The sequence below is a fragment of the Drosophila miranda genome (genome assembly GCF_003369915.1).
Source record: "Drosophila miranda strain MSH22 chromosome Y unlocalized genomic scaffold, D.miranda_PacBio2.1 Contig_Y2_pilon, whole genome shotgun sequence".
Lineage (NCBI taxonomy): Eukaryota > Metazoa > Arthropoda > Insecta > Diptera > Drosophilidae > Drosophila > Drosophila miranda.
In genome coordinates, this window is record NW_022881614.1 from 23,488,036 (window position 1) to 23,504,411 (window position 16,376).

The 16,376-nt window shown below is 42.1% G+C and overlaps 1 protein-coding gene across 18 annotated transcripts in view; it reads right to left on the minus strand.

Moving 5' to 3' along the window:
• The window catches only part of LOC117185802 (longitudinals lacking protein, isoforms N/O/W/X/Y-like), a 144,406-nt gene that overhangs the window by 22,336 nt on the left and 105,694 nt on the right, over positions 1-16,376 (minus strand). For 3 of the 18 annotated variants that reach the window (XM_033397007.1, XM_033397006.1, XM_033397009.1), the window contains exons 6-7: positions 6,633-6,977; positions 5,271-6,460 (exon numbers count right to left, since the gene is read on the minus strand). The exons of 9 other annotated variants lie outside the window; for them this stretch is intronic. In XM_033397007.1, coding sequence (XP_033252898.1) covers positions 5,271-6,460; positions 6,633-6,977 — 1,535 coding nt within the window. Of the gene's footprint in view, positions 1-181; positions 2,943-4,116; positions 6,461-6,632; positions 6,978-7,411; positions 7,866-8,228; positions 8,332-15,828; positions 16,314-16,376 lie in introns of those variants that run through there. 6 more of the 18 variants (XM_033397021.1, XM_033397026.1, XM_033397010.1 and 3 more) reach the window with 5 other exon arrangements.

Sequence of the window (16,376 nt, forward strand, 5' to 3'; positions counted from 1 at the left end):
AGAGAAAAGAGCATTCGAGATTTTCCATCGTCTCCGTTTCCGTCTCCGTCTCCGGCTCCTCCTCCTATTTTCCGTTTTTCAATTAAATTTTAATTATTCATTTAGAAGATATTTTTTGTTGCACAGTTTTACTGGCCGCACATTTCTGTTTGGGTGTTCGTATCTGTTTTTGTGAATGTTTGGAGCTGTTGTCGTTGTAATTAAAGCTTAATAAAATCATCTATGGAATGTATTTCGTTGTAGTGGAAAGCAAGGTATAAAATAAATTAGGCTTGACTACTTATGAATGTGCCGAGTAATATATTAGTTATCGCACACATTCGTATCGTATTAATAAGGTATCAAAAAAATAATAAATAAAGTGCATGTGACGTATTTGTGGCGGTGTTTTGTTGATTGTTGTTTCCGTTTATGTAGTGCTGTAGTTGCTGTTGCTGTTGTGGTTGTCGTTGTCGTGTATTCAGTAGCTCAGCTACTTGATCTTTTCTTGCTTTTGTGTTTGAGTTATTGAATTGGGATTCCCGTTCCCGACCTCCAACTAAGTACCTGAGTTTAAATGTCTAAAGACCATTTAAATCCTGACCTCCTGCTCATCCTCATCCTCTTGACTTTTACTTAAATTCCTGCCTTAACCTACTTTATATGGCTTTACACAACTACGAACGTTTGCTTATCGTAGATTTTAAATTACAATTTACGCGAATTGCTTCTGGTTTCCATCCATTTGTGAAGGCACTTTCTTCGTTGACTACCAAACGCGCTCTCCCACCCTCTCTTACACTAACTCTATAAAATGTTTTTGAGCTTAGTACATGTTGTGTTTAGCCTAAGACATCGTCATAATAGCAAATATTTCAACTTGAGGTAAATTGTTGTTTAAAGAGGCTAATTACTGACTGACTGACTGACTGATTGATTGACTGACTGACTTTATGTGTGGGAACCTGGTCTGAATCTGTTTTGGCACTGCTATAAATTACTATGGGTTTCCAAAGGATTCTTCCCCTTGATCCATGTACAGGCATCTAGTAAGAAGCTCTGCCATGATCTTTAAAGTATTCCCACGTGGACTTTTTAATTGTTGAGCTGTTCAATAAATTGAGGGCTAATGCATTGTTTACGTCTGCACTGTATCTAGGGTGGTGGAATAAATATCTATCGGTTAAACTCCACGCACATTACGCCGTGCATCAGGCTACAGGTAAAGGTAACGAGTACCGTTCTGGGCTCGTTTTCGTGTGCCTTTCCCTAGTAATATCTTAATATGGTCTGAGTTCTCGTTACTTTTTCATCTTACATATCCATTGAGTTGGCTGCTGCTACTACTACTGCTGCTCCCTGGCTATACATCTTTTATATATGTATGTGTCTATGTCTATGTATATGTATGTATGTAGAGCTAGGCTAAACTATATATTTCGCTAATCCAAAACCGTTTCATTGTACAAGATTTGTCTTTCTTCTTTCGTTTTGTGGAATGTTGCAATTTTAAAATTTTATTATATTGTGTAAAATCATTTTACTGATCACGTTTCTGTTGCTCTTACGGTTGCTCCAAGTTGTAGAAATTATAGATTTTCAAATCGGTTTTGTGTAAACAATTAATAACAAATAACAAAAAAAAAGTATAATATGTGAAATGGCGTAAATGTTTGTGCTTTGCAACAAATTGTTTTCTTCCTCTCGAACACTTTTATCGAAATTTTCAGGCATCTTAAAACATTATTTCATTTTCGTATTTTGTTTTGTTTTCTTGTTTGTTACTTTGTTTGTTGGTTGGTTTGTTAAAATTAATTTGGCACACTGATTCCGTTTTCCCGAGAGCATGGTGTGTGATTTCGTGCTTTACATAATTTTCTTCTATTTGATAATCCCTGATTCTGTTTAGATTTAGTTTTCTTCATCGTACTCGTAATAACTGCTCAACTTTAACTCTTTATCCTCCATTTATGAGAAGTGCGGATGCAGCTCCGTGGCACTAGCCAGGGCAGCCGCTGCGGCTGCCGCCACGGTTGCAGCAGTGACTCCTCCTCCGCCCACTCCACTGCTATCGCCATCTAGGGCTTCAGAGCCAGCGAAGCTTTTCACATCCTCCAGCTTGAACTTCTCCTTGTGCATGCGCTCCATGTGGCGACCTATGTGCATCTTCTGCTTGGCCCGGTACACGCAGAAGGGACACTGGAACTGCGGTTCCTTGCCGCACTCCCATTTCTGGTGGTTCCGCAGCGAGGACTTCAGCTTGTAGACACGGCCGCAGACTGGGCATGGGTGTCCAGCACCATTGTCGGCTCCGCCCAGTGATCCGTTGTTATTGCCGTTGGATGGGGTCGCGCTCGATCCGGACCCAGCTAGTCCGACCACCGATCCGCCAGCCTTCCCTGCCGTGCTGCCGCTAATCAGATTGTTCATGGCGCTGATGCTGTTCAGGATGTTGATATGGCAAAGTCCAGCTGGGCCGCCAACATCCGCAAAGGTCACGCCTCCACTTAGGTTGGCCTGGTAGTCGCTGCTGTTGCCATTCCCGGAGCTGGCCTGATCATCGCCGTAGCTCAGCTCGGCCCTGGTGTTGGCCCCCGCCGCTGCCGCCGCCGCAGCCGCTTGCTTCTCGGCCACTGCCTTTAGCATCAGGGAGGTGGCTTCCTCCTCGGTGAGGTGCTTGAGCTTCCCACCACCGCTGGTCTTGTGGGGCTTTCCGCTGCTGTGACCGCTGTGGTTACGCGGCGTAGAGGCGGCACTGGGCTCGCTCTTGGGCACACAATCTGTGGGCGTATTTCGTTCACCGAGCGGCTCCTTGAGGACCAGGCTCTGGGATTGCTTCTCGACAGAGAGGTCTGTGGGAAAGACCAGGGGCTGCACGCCTTCGCTTAGGGTGACCAGGGGCATTGCCAGCCGAGCGTTCCACTCGTTCCAGGTGAGTCCCGCAATGCGCGTAATACTCAGATCTAGTTTCGGTTTCGGTATTGGTTATGGGTTTTGGGTTTTGCAAATCGGGTTGATGGTTTTGTTGGTTGATTTATTGTTGTGTTTTTGTTGCATGTGTTTGTTTTTTTTTGTTTTTGTTTGGTTTTGGTGGAGTGGGGGTGGGTGTGTCGCAGCGCACAACATATGAAAATAAAAACGAGAAAAGAAAAACAAAAGAAAAAAAGAACGAAAATAAATAGTAATACTTTTGACTGGTCACAAGAACTGAAAGAAACCTCGATGATCACTCGAGGAAAAACGATTAAGAACAAACATAACACAGAACGATACGGATTAAAATCAAAAGAATTAGTCAAAGCATTGGATATGTGTGAATGGATGGATGGATGGATGGATGGATGGATGGATGGATGGATGGGATGGATACATTTGTGTATAGAAAGCATTAGGATCATGGCATGAATGGCAAATTAAAGTACAAATAATAAACATATATACAGAGAGGTAAAAGAAAACTCTTTCAAACAACATTGAGCAAAATTGAGGCCAATTAGTGCAGGGTGTAAACGTATTTATTTTAAATTAAATTTTAAAAATCAAAAAGGACAACTAAATTTATTGAACTGTAGCTGGAGTGCTGCTGGGGTGGTGGTGGGGTTTGTTGTAGTTTGGTTTTTGCTTCAGCACATCAATAGACACGGCTGGGATTGGATACAGGTTCAGGTTCAGGTACAGGTTCGGTTTAAGTCTGGTTACTTTTTAGTGGCATACAGAAACGAACGTTTAGGTCTTGGGCACTTGTATATATATATATATATATATATATATATATATAAATATATATGTACGTAATACGTATAGAGTATTGGAATAGCAATTGTCTCCTTTCACAACTTTTTTGCTTGTTTTACTTAAGTTTAGCTCGCATTTAGCTCGATTCGAGGCTCCAGGTCAGTAACCCTCCCTCCAGGTTCAATGGATCACCTAAAAGAAGAGAGAAATACATTAGTTATGCTCTGACCAAAACAGATGATGGGTCAGGCAGTAAAGACAGCTGGCTTTCTTGCTGATACGCGCCCCGTATCTGGTGAAAATCTCATCGGTCAGGTCACCTGCAAAAAGAGAAATATGTTAGTATGGATTCTGTACAAGGCTCTCCTTCGCCTGGCCACAAACATCAAAGCTTTGGTATTGTTTATTCTTTTTTTATATAATTTTATTTTACCTTTTGTTTTTTACAACTATTCTTTCAAAACATAATTTCTATTTGTAAACATAATAAATGTTTATTTTCAATTGATAAAGTTTTACACACACAAACGTTTAAAATGTTTCTTATATTTCTTGTTGTTTTGTTGTTTGAGAAAGTATGCTAAAGTGTTGGGGGTTGTAAATTTGTAGATATACAATCAATTTAACTAAGTTCGGCTAGATCTGTCAGAAGGGTTTTGCCTTTCAATTCGTATTTACGACTGAAATTTACCAAATCGGTTTTTTTTTTACATTATTTATAGTAAATATATATATATAATTTTCTTGAAAACAAAGTTCTACAATGTTAATTTTGTAAGCCTCCAATTTAGACACGTTGGCTATTTATATTTTGCAACATTTACACAATAATTTGTCGGTTAGCTCCACTTAAATAGGTTACATCAAAATTTTTGTGATATTTAATAATATATAAATGAAGGCTGTGTGCTCTTTTCTCCACTAAACAAAACAAAACAAAAATCAACTGCTTTTGCCTTCTGCCAGTTCCAGTTAATATTTTGATAGAAAACTTGGCTATTTAAAGTTTCTAGTTGGCTGTGAGAAGACACACACACAGAAACACGTTGCTAATTATAATTAATTAATGTTTTAAATCTACATACTTTCCATCTAATTGTTTTGTATATTCTTTGTTATTTCCATGAAAATACTTGCACATTTATTGACCATATTTCTCTTAAGATGCTGACTTTTTGGGGTTTTTGTGTGGTTTTTTTTGTTGTTTTTTTTTGTAATTTTTTAAATTACGATGAATCATAATCATAATATATTATATTAATGTGAAGACGTCCAAATTAAAGCCTAATGAAATTGAATTGAATGCACACAGAACGGAGCTCTTTTGGTTCTTCCTTTCGAGAACTGGGGAAATCAACTCTCCAACTTAATAAAAATAATCAATAAATAAGAAAGTTAAGATTAAAAAAAAATGTGTAAACGAGAATAGGCTGATAAAATTGTAAAATTAAGAAACTGGTCTAAAAGTCATAGAACCTCAATGAATAATTTATTTCCCCTTAACTTGTGTAGGTATACTCACTCCTGCCCCCTGGGCTGCGCTCCTACATCCGCGCTTACTTGCGACCGCGCTTGCTCTCTAGCTGCGGCTTCTCCGGATGGTGCTTGCGCACATGGACCCCGAGATTGCCTCGCTGCTTGGCCTTGTAGGTGCAGTAGGGACAGGGATGACACGGCTCCTTGCCGCCGCACTCGACGTTCTCGTGACGGCGTAACGTGGACTTCCAGCGGTACTTCTTGCCGCAGTGGCGACAGATGTAGCGCGACTCGGGATCATCGCAGGGACCCAGGGACGAGTCGCTCAGCGACAGTTCGTAGGTCATGCCGGAGGGGTCGCCGCCAGCATCGGACTCCTCCTTCATGGGTCGTGTGGTAAGAATGGTGTAGCTCTTGCTGGAGTCGTGCATGCCCATCTCCTCGGGTATGATGGTCTCCACATCGTCCTCCTGCAGCTCGATGCTCGAGTGGTGCTGGTGATGATGCTGCTCGTGGTGGTGGTGCTGCTGCTGATCTGTCTGCACCACCGTCTGGATGTGGTGCGTCTGCAGCTGTGTGGCATGAATGTGATGAGTCTGCGGCTCGTGCTCCTGTTGGTGTACGGTATGCAGCTCCTGCGGCTCGTGCTCGATGGTGGTTATGTGCGTCTCCCCGCCAGACGTCTGCATATGCTCCGTGATCTCCGAGGGAGCGAAGCCAATGCCAATCTTGGTGCCGTCCGGCAGCTCAATGTCGTCAATCTCGGCATACTTCACCAGGTCACTGATCATGGCCGCCGACGCATTCGGATTGTTCAAATCGATCTCACTAATCTCATACTTGGTGCCATCGGACATCTCGTGGTGCTGGTGCTGGATGGCCTCATGGGTCTCCACTATCTGCATATTGCTCATCGTCGGCCCAATGATCTTGCCACGCGTGTAGCGTATCCTCGAGGAGATGTTCGGCTTCTGTTCCGTCAGCTGTACGTTGCGCAGACCCACCAGATTAATTGTCTGCCCCGAATGGGATGTGATTATGTTTTGTACTTGGGCATGCGTCGGCTGGCTCTGCAGCTGGTGATGGTGCTGCTGATGCTGGTGCTGTGAGGTCTGGGGCACTTCCTCGATCAGGATATGCTGGTGTTCCTGATGCGACTCCTGTGGCACATGCTGGATGATGTGATGTGGGTGTATGATGGTCGAGCTTGTGTGGGGATGATGGGCTATAGTGGTGGTGGTTGGTATTATCTTCTTAATGTTGATTAGTTCTGGAATTGGACGTAGAAATGGAGATCGTTCATTAGTATGATTGCCAATGTTTCAATTTGTTCGATTTCAGGGAATTTCCAGGATAAACTGCCTCACGAGACTAGGGAAACTGGTAGCCCCTAAGGCCCTTCATACGATTGCAATGAATATCAGTTTAAATCAAGAACTTACCGCATTCCGATGAGGGCAGCTTAATGGGAGTGCTGGTGGTCAATGCGCTCAGCGTGGGCTTGACATCCGAGTGAGCGGCTGCCGCATTCAGGAGCTCCGTGATGGTGGGCGTGGGCAGGCCAGCCGGTCCGGTGACAGTGACCGCTGCTGTTGTTTGTACTAACGATCCCTGATCCTCATCGGTGCCCAACTTGGCCGCCGTGATGTTGCCCAACTTCTTCACGTGCAAGACAAATCCGTCCTTGTTCTGTGTGATGACAATATCGTTGCTCTCCAGTAGGCAATCGTCCAGCTCGAATTCGTCGGGAGTGCTCTCGGTCTGCTCGCCCTTGTCCTGTTTGGAGGCTGCAGAATGGGAGGTAGGTGCTTGATTAGTGAGTGTTTGGGGAGTACTATTTTACCGCTTAGTGGAAGTTATGCTCAGCTCAAAAACGTCTTGAATCCTGTCACAAAGCTTTTCTTCTTTAGGTTCGTTTTATTTTTATTTGAGTTCGGCAAAAACAAGCAATCAATTTTCGGTTTCCAGTGTTTGAGTTTTCGTTTTCATTTTCGTTTGGTTTTGGTTTTTAGTCTTAGCACTAGGTTGATATTGTATTGGTAGTTTAATGTATGGGTGTGTGTGTTTAGTGAGTTGTGTTTGCTGTACAGCACAATAAAATGAGAACCAGGACAAACAAAATACCACAGCCAAATATAAAAAAAAAGGATAAAACCCGTGCTCCTAATTATGCTTAACTTACTTAGGGACTACAGTAGAATTCAATAATGACACGTTTCAATTTTGGTTACAAATCGTATTTTTATTAACATTAAGGCGCTTCGGCTGTCTCTCAATTCTCTCCTCTCGCTTCTCCCTCGCTTTTGCTTTTCGCTCCCAGACAACTTACCTGCATGCCACATGCGCTCAGTCAGAGATCAATTCACAAACTATGTATTTATAATCCTATTTCAACTAGCCTTCCGCCCACCCCCTCGAACAGGCCCCGAGGCAGAGCCTGTCCCGCCGGTGCTGTGTCTTCACGTGCATATTGAGGCTATGCTTGTAGCGCGCCACGTACGAACAGTGCCGGCACATCTCGGTGGGCGGGCGATCGCACTCGTAGCGCAGGTGCCGCGAGAGGTTCTTCTTGTAGGTATAGGCCTTCTCGCAGCGCGGACAGATGTGCGAGCCGGACGAGGAGGCCAGGTTGTTCAGCGAGGTGACCGACTTCACGGACAGCGTCCAGGCGTTCTCTACAAGAGTTGGGAGAAAGAGACAATAGGTTAGCGAATGCGTAACTGTTCCAGATTGTCATTTAAACTAAGTCGGAGGTGTACAAAACTCGGGAGGAATGATGGTAAATGATATATGTATGCATATGTATCGATGTTCTATAACCACTACCGTTCAATCAACTCCAGCCAGCGATAGATAGTTATAGTAGCGGAAAGGTACTGAATGTCTATTGGCAAATGCTACGAGAAGGCTGCAAACTACTCTAACCCGAAGGGGCAGGTAAACAAGTAATCAAATCTTACCATTCCGGACACACAAACTCAACACTCATTTAGATATCAAAGTAAAATATATGTATATGCAATGGTCAGAGCAGTAGGTTGTGATCCACAGTTTCAGTTAGCAATGGCGCCCTCACCCCCCAGGATGGTGCCATTGACCTGACTCTTGTGGCGATCTAGACCAAGAGAGCTGCTCGCACATCTGTAATTATATAAGGAGATACGATAGTGATTAATTTGCACGGAAACACTTTACAGGCGGCTGCTGCCCCGATCTCAATCAGGAATACAATTATTTTCTTTTCTTTTTGGGGTTTCAACATTTCAATATCAATCTTTATTATTCTTGTTGTTTTGTTTTTTTTTTTTTTGGTTTTTTGTTGTTTTTTTTTGTTTGTTTGTTTCTCTGTTAGCACTTTCATCGAACAATGTGTATATAAACGATTCCAAAATATTGCAAAAATAACAATTTTTAGGGGTATTAAATGGGGTTTCACAATTTCTTGAAAAATGAAAACCGAATCTCAAATGGTTTGTTTTTCTGTTTCTGTTTTTGTTTTTTGGTTACATCAATTTGTTCTTTTGTTTGTTTAATGCTATCGTCTGTTATTACAATTATTAATAATCGTTAATTGGTTTTGGCTTTTAAGGTACTAACAATATCATCTCTCCATCAATGTATGTTGTTTTTTTTCGGTTTCTCATTGTATTATTAATTTTTATTGTTGTATAAATTTGTTTCATAATTTCGCCTTTTCCGTGGTTTTCGTTAACAATAAATATATGTATATATATACCATCATTTTTATCAATTTACTTGTTTTTTTGTTAAATATTACTCTACAAAAAATAAACAACTTCCGTTCGTACAATTAAATTCTCCTTCTCCTCCTTCTTCTACTCGTTTTACTCCTTCTCATTTTATTCTTGGTTGTTTGGTTGCTGTTCTGTTCATTATTGTTTTTGGTTTGACTATGTATAGTGTGTATATATATATATATATATATATGTCCATTAGATTGTTATCGCAATTTCTTTGTTTCAAATACACATTCACTAAAACGTTTCTTGTCTGCTTGGTTTTGATTGTTCATTTTTTCTAAAATATATATATATATATATATATATGGTATATATATATGGTATATATATATGGTATATGTATATGGTATATGTATATGTCCTTGTATATATGTGTGTGTATATATATATATATTTTTGGTTGGTTTCTTTGGAGTATATTTTGTTCATTATTTTGTAACTTATAAAGTTTTAAGCAAATTTTTTGTTTTGCTTGTTTTTTGTTTCGTTTTTCATAACAATATAACAAAAGTTAAAAAATAGGGAGTTCTCTGGTTAAATTAGTGTGAAACGATATAATTGTATATGTGTAAAACAGTGTTAAAACTAATTTAAGGAAAACGATTCAACAAAAGATTTATCCGAAACATTTCATGTCCCATACTCGTGTGTTCGTTTCATTTGCCTATAACTTTAACAGCAGAAATAATAATAATAATTTAGCTACTCGCAACAAATCTTAGTGAATTATTTTAACAAAAATAAGCACATAAATAATGCAGGTAATCGGATAATAGTAATTCTCAAATAAATTTCAACTAGTTGGAAAACGATTCTTTCCCCTATTGCCTCAATCTCCGATGGCTTCAAAGGTCCCCGTCCCGCCCTCCCTACCTCCCACAACCTGTCTTGATCGTCTTTGGATTTTAAAAATTGTTCTTTATGAGACTATTCATTTCAGAAATTGACTTTGGCAAATAGTGGCACAAGACAAACCGTCGACACGAACCTTTGAAATACTCGTATTATTGCACTTCGATGTTTATCTTTGATTATTTTTGACAAAATTTGTAACCAAATTGAATTGAATCAATCAAAAACTTGCCTTTGGTATTAGTATACATATGTATATGCATTGCGGGGGGAAGTGAACAAGTTCTAACGCTGGTCGACTCAAGCTCCAAAAACTCCACTGACTTAGGGATCTAGGGACGAGTGATCGATACGCTCCGATCAGCTAGAGGAGAGGAATTATCTTGATCTTCCGCTACAACTTTCGGTGGATTGGTAGGTATATATAATAGCTTTCTACATGCACAGATTCACATAGCAAATTGGTCAGCGTCAGCGAAGGGGGTCAGCGTTTCGTAGGGACAAACAGACGGACATGAAGTGGTGATGCTATCCTCCTAAAAGATCGATTCAGCCAGTTCAGGGGGGCATGGGAGCTATTCGTCGACCAGTTATGACTGCAGTTAGTAGTTCTCTATAATTGATTTTCATTCGTTTTATATACCGCTCTTAATGGTATGTATAATTTGTCTAGTTAATTCGAGTTCATATAGTTTTCAATGCTTCTATTGCCGTATATATATATATATATATATATATATATCTGTTTATTCTGTTTATTGTACTGTCATATATGTGTGTGTGTGGCTGTGTTTATCATATATGTATATGTATGGTTTGTTTATTATCTGCAACCCAAGGATTAACAATCAACAAGCAACAAACAATATTATCCTCGCTCTATAGATACATATGTGTATAGACAGATGTACATACATATATACATATATGTACATATATATAGTATATACAACAGATCTATAACACTCCCTTCCCCTGGTTCCTAACTATAAAATATTTTAGTTGCCTCCGCTTAGGTTATACATACAATATATTCTCATATAATTTCAATAATTTATCTGTTAGTTACATGTACATATATTAAAATTTGTTTGATAATGGCACTCTCATAGCATTTAGTTGTCACTTTTCAACAAAATTGCACTAAATCAAAAGCTAACAAAGAAAAACTAAATTACGCTTTTGCAACAGAATCCTCGTCGTTCCTCTGCGAATACAACAAATCATACTGGTTGTACATACATATATGTTTATATATGAGTATATGGTTCGATCTCTTCTATGGCTTTATGCAGCATTGAATTTTTGCAGTTTTTCAGTTTTGGTGGAGAATTTCTAATGGCACAAAATGTTATATTTCTTGTTTCTAGTACAAAAACTTGCTTTCCAATTGGCACACACACTGACACGCTCTTCTCTATCACACACATACAAACACACATACAAACACACACACAATTACACGCATACACGGCCCTCAGCCTGACTTCTTTTTTTTTAACAATTACAACATTCGTTTTCCCCTCTATATTCCTTTTCTGAACAGACAACATTTTGCTAATATAGCAGTATATATAATTCTATATACATATATATATATATATATGTGTTGGTTTTTATATGTATATGTTTTGTATATATGTATACAAACTCTTTCTCCTATTTTTTGTTTTTTTGTTCTTGGAACCATGTACCTCTGACCACCTCTGACTTTATAAAACTCACGTGTATATGTATATATCCTTTGCTGTGTATATAGAGTGCACGGATGACTCACCTCTACATACACAGCATGTGTGTTGGTGTGCCTATGTACTGGGGGGGATCTCCGTCTCCGTCTCTGTCCCACACAAAACTAACAACAGATTACATACTCATAACGTATATGGATTACGTTTCGTTACGTTGATTTTATGATTTTCTTGATTCGTCCTTATTGTTTTTCCGGTCAGGGACTATCCTCACTCTTCCGTTCTGCACATTTTGCGGTCGTGTGTGTGGCATAACAAGAGGGGTTTCATTGGTATTATCATTATTATTATTATTATATTAGAAATATATATATAATAGATATATATTTGGCAACAAATAAACACAGTACGTTATATGTATTCTGTTTTGCTTTAGTTTTCCTCTCGCTTCTATGCTTTCTCTCATCTCTCATTTCTCATTTGTTAGTTTCACTATGGTTCGCCTTCTTCCGGTTTCCTTTCTTTGCTTTCTATATTATTTATATATTTTAACTAAAATTACGTAGTTTTGGTTAGTTTGACTAAAATTGTTTTGCTCTTAGCTTCCTTGCGTGTATGTTTTTTTTGTTGCTTTTTGTTTTTTGTTTTGTTCACTTTTTAATTTTTGTTCTTAACGTTTTTTTGTTTTCTTTTGCCTCTCTGTTGTTCTATTCCTTAATTTATTTACATTTTTGTAAATATATATATATATAAATATATAAAAGAGAACAAAAATGTAAATAAATTAAGGAATAGAAAATTTTATATATATAAAAGATATATATATATATATATTGTTTTTTTTTTATTTCTCTCTTTTCCATTTTACTAAAATTCTATAAAATGTTCACTGACTGCACACACATATACATACACATACACGATGTGCCGCGTGCGGCAACGGATTGCGCCAACCCGCTGCTTCAAGGGCATGGCCTATGGACACACTGCAGCCAGGTGCAGATCCAAGCGGCCTGTGTCAAGCAATGCATGCTACAAATGTGGTGGGGAGGGGCACAAGCACAACCAGTGCAACAACCCGCCAATGTGCATACTATGCGCTGGCAAGCCAGGAGACGTCCGCTCAGCAGCCCACTCGGCCCTCAGCCGCAGCTGCCCTGAGTATAAGAAGGCACTAGCAAAACTGGTTGATGGTTAAGCTCCTGCAGCTCAACCTAAACCACTGCCGAGCTGCTCAGGATCTGTTGGCGCAAACAGTCCTGGAGCAGAAGATCGACATAGCGCTACTCAGCGAGCCGTACGGCAAAAAACACGAAGGAGTCTGGCAGCAAAGCTCAGACGGAGGAGCAGCAATCTGGAGCTGTGGCCCACAACCAGGCCAGCTTACCCACAGAGCATCCAGAGTGGGATATGTGAGAGCTAAGCACAGCGGGACTTTTGTCTACAGCTGCTACATAGCACCAAGGTTCACGCAGCAGGAGTATGAGGCGATCATCAGCAACATCGCTAACGACGCACGAGGCAAATCGCCGGTCCTGATAGCGGGCGACTTTAACGCCTGGGCCACGACTTGGGGCAGCGCCAAGAACACACCCCGTGGGACATCGCTCCTGGACGAGTTTGCAAGCCTGAACGTCTGTCTCCTCAACACAGGAACCACACCAACGTTCAGCAAAGCAGGGCGGGAGTCTATTATAGACCTCACCTTTGCAAGCCCAGAGCTCGCACGCCACGCGAAGTGGCAAGTGCTGAGTGCTTACACCCATAGCGACCACTTAGCCGTAATGACGGAAACCTTTGCACCCAGGAACACAACAAGGATACAGCGGGCGCTCCAGGCCGGGTACAAGGAGGAAAGCCTGAGCAGAGCCGCGCTCCTCTCGGCAGCAGAAAACCTAAGAGCCGCCGGGGATGCTGAAGCATCCGCGCTTGCCGTTTACAGGACCGTCAAAGCGACCTGTGATGCAGCCATGAAAAAAAGAAAGATCGGAGGAAGCAGGCAACGGCGTGCCTACCAGCGAGCAAGAGGCTCCGCCCAATTTGTCAGAAATGGCGCGGCATTCAAGGCTTAAAGAAAAGAGCTGAAGGAGGCCATCAGAAGCAGCAAACTCAAATGCTTCAAGGAGCTCTGCGATGCGGCCGATGCGGAACCTTTTGGTGGAGCATACAAACTAGTCATGGGGAGATTAAACAGACAGCCTATGCCCAAGGATCCGTTGCATATGAGAGAGATAGTCGGCACCCTATTCCCTAGACAAACACCCTTACAAGAGGAAGCTAGGGTAGAAGGAGCTAGCCTGAGGGACACCACCACCATCATCACTGCCAGAGAAGTACTGGAGGCCACGGGTAAGCTGAAGATCGGCAAAGCGGCAGGTCCAGATGGAGTCCCTAATGCAGCACTAAAATGCATAATTAGAGCCCATCCGGAAGCATTCGCCACAATGTACACCCAGTGCCTAGCGGAGCGGACAGTCCCACGAGCATGGAAACGGCAAAGGCTGGTTCTGATACCCAAGCCAGGCAAAGAGCTCAACGACCCATCGTCATACCGGCTGCTGTGCATGCTGGATACCATGGGCAAGATTTTCGAGAGGATGGTATGTAACCGACTGGAGGCGGAACTGGCTGAGCGTCGCGGACTTTCCGACCTCCAATTCGGGTTCCGCAAGCAGAGGAGCACCACTGACGCCATCGAGATGGTGACAAACCTTGCCAGGGAAGCCATGGCAGGAACGCGATGGGCTGGAGGCGACAAAAAGTACTGCCTAGTATGTACACTAGCCGTACGAACCGCCTTCAACTCTGCCAGCTGGAAGAGCATCCTAGAGGCCCTGACCAGGAGGGGTATATCTGAGCAAATCACACGGACTCTGCGAAGCTATTTCACGGACCGCGTCCTGATCTACGACACGGAAGAAGGAGCAGAACATCACCAAATCACCGGAGGCGTCCCACAGGGCTCGGTCCTAGGGCCGATACTGTGGAACGTGATGTATGACGATATCCTGCGGCTTACATTACCGGAAGGGTGCACCCTGGTGGGCTTCGCCGACGACATAGCACTGGTGACAGTGTCGAAACACGTAAGAGACGTAGAGGAGAAAACCAACGTAGCAGTCGGGATGATAGTGGCCTGGCTCGCAGCCAACGGGCTAGCATTGGCGGAGAAGAAGGCGGAGGCTGTGCTAATGAGCAGCAGAAAAAAGGTCGAGCAGGCATGCGTGAGAGTCGGTAGCACGATCATCAGGACCAAGCCTGCGCTAAAGTACCTAGGGGTAATGATGGACCAGAGGCTGAACTTCAAGGCCCACCTGGAATACGCCAGCGCAAAAGCGACTGCAGCAACGGCGGCCATAAGCAGGATGATGGCCAATACAGGGGGACCACGGCAGCGTAGCAGGCAGCTCATCGCTGGGGTGGTCACCTCCATAATCTTATATGGATCAGCAGTGTGGGCACCAGCAATGATGGTTTCCACATACAGCAGAGACTGCAGAAGCGCATACCGACGCTGTGCCCTGAGGGTTACATGCTGCTTCCGGACGGTGTCTGAAGACGCCGCACTTATTGTGGCAGGAATGGTCCCACTGGATCTCCTGGCAGCTGAGCGGCAGAGCGGAGTGGAGGTAGCCAGCGAGCGGCGAGAGCGCACTATAGCCCAGTGGCAACGGCGCTGGGACCAAGCGGCAAAAGGGAGGTGGACCAGACGTCTCCTTCCCCAGCTTAGCCCATGGCTGCGAAGAAGGCACGGCCAAATGGACCATTATTTGGGCCAACTGCTGACGGGGCATGGCTGCTTCAAGCAGTACCTGCATCGCTTTAGGCATGCTGACGACCCGTATTGCAGCTGCTGCGGGCCTGGAGTCGACGAGGATGCAGAGCACGTCTTCTTTGTATGCCCCCGCTTCTCGCAAGAACGAACGAGGCTAGGGGAGACGCTTGCAGAAGTGAGTGTGGACACCCTCACCGACCAGATGCTAGCCGATGAGCAATCTTGGAACGCGGTCGCCTACATGGCAGCAAGCGTGAACAAGGAGCTGCGCAGGCTGGAGCGAAGCCGGACAAACTAAGCCAGAAAGATGACCCCACAGCCCGCACCGCGAAGTAATGCCTAGCGGCATTTATATATAAAAGAGAAAAAAAATGTAACTAAATTATATATATACACATTATATATGATGATAATTATTGTTGAAACTGAGCATTAAATATATATATATATATATATATATATATATATATATATATATAATTTAATTATATATGTATATATTGTTGTTCTAGCTTGTTCAATATTGGTTTTTTGTTTCTTTTTCAACTCGTTTAACTAAGTATTCCATTTGCTTATTTAATGCTCAGTTTCAACAATAATTATCATCATATATAATGTATATATAGATTGGTTGGTTTTCCCTTTCTTTATAAATGATGTGGCATCCAATAAATTCGTTTTGTTGTTGTTATTTGTAATTGTTCTTGGTTTTTTGTTTTTTGTTTTTGTTTTTGAATTCCTTTTCCTTTAGCTAATGGTTCTATATATCATTCTGTTCTTGTTTTTTCTTGTGTTGCGTGTTTCTTTTGTTATACATATATATTCATGTTCAATGTTCATGTTCTTTTCACGTCATTCGATCATTGCTTGATCCTCTGCCTATTGGGATAACGCTTATTCTAATTGATTTTAAAGAACACATTATCTCATAAGTAATATTTGACACAGACACCGGACTCAAGGTGCCGCTTTAGGTGGGAGCTTTGTGAAAATGCTTTGCCGCACATCAGACAGCGAAATTTTTTCTGTCCACCACATTCATATCTAGGGAAACGTTGATATAGATAGATAGATATAGACATATGCATATGGTATGCCCGACACTCA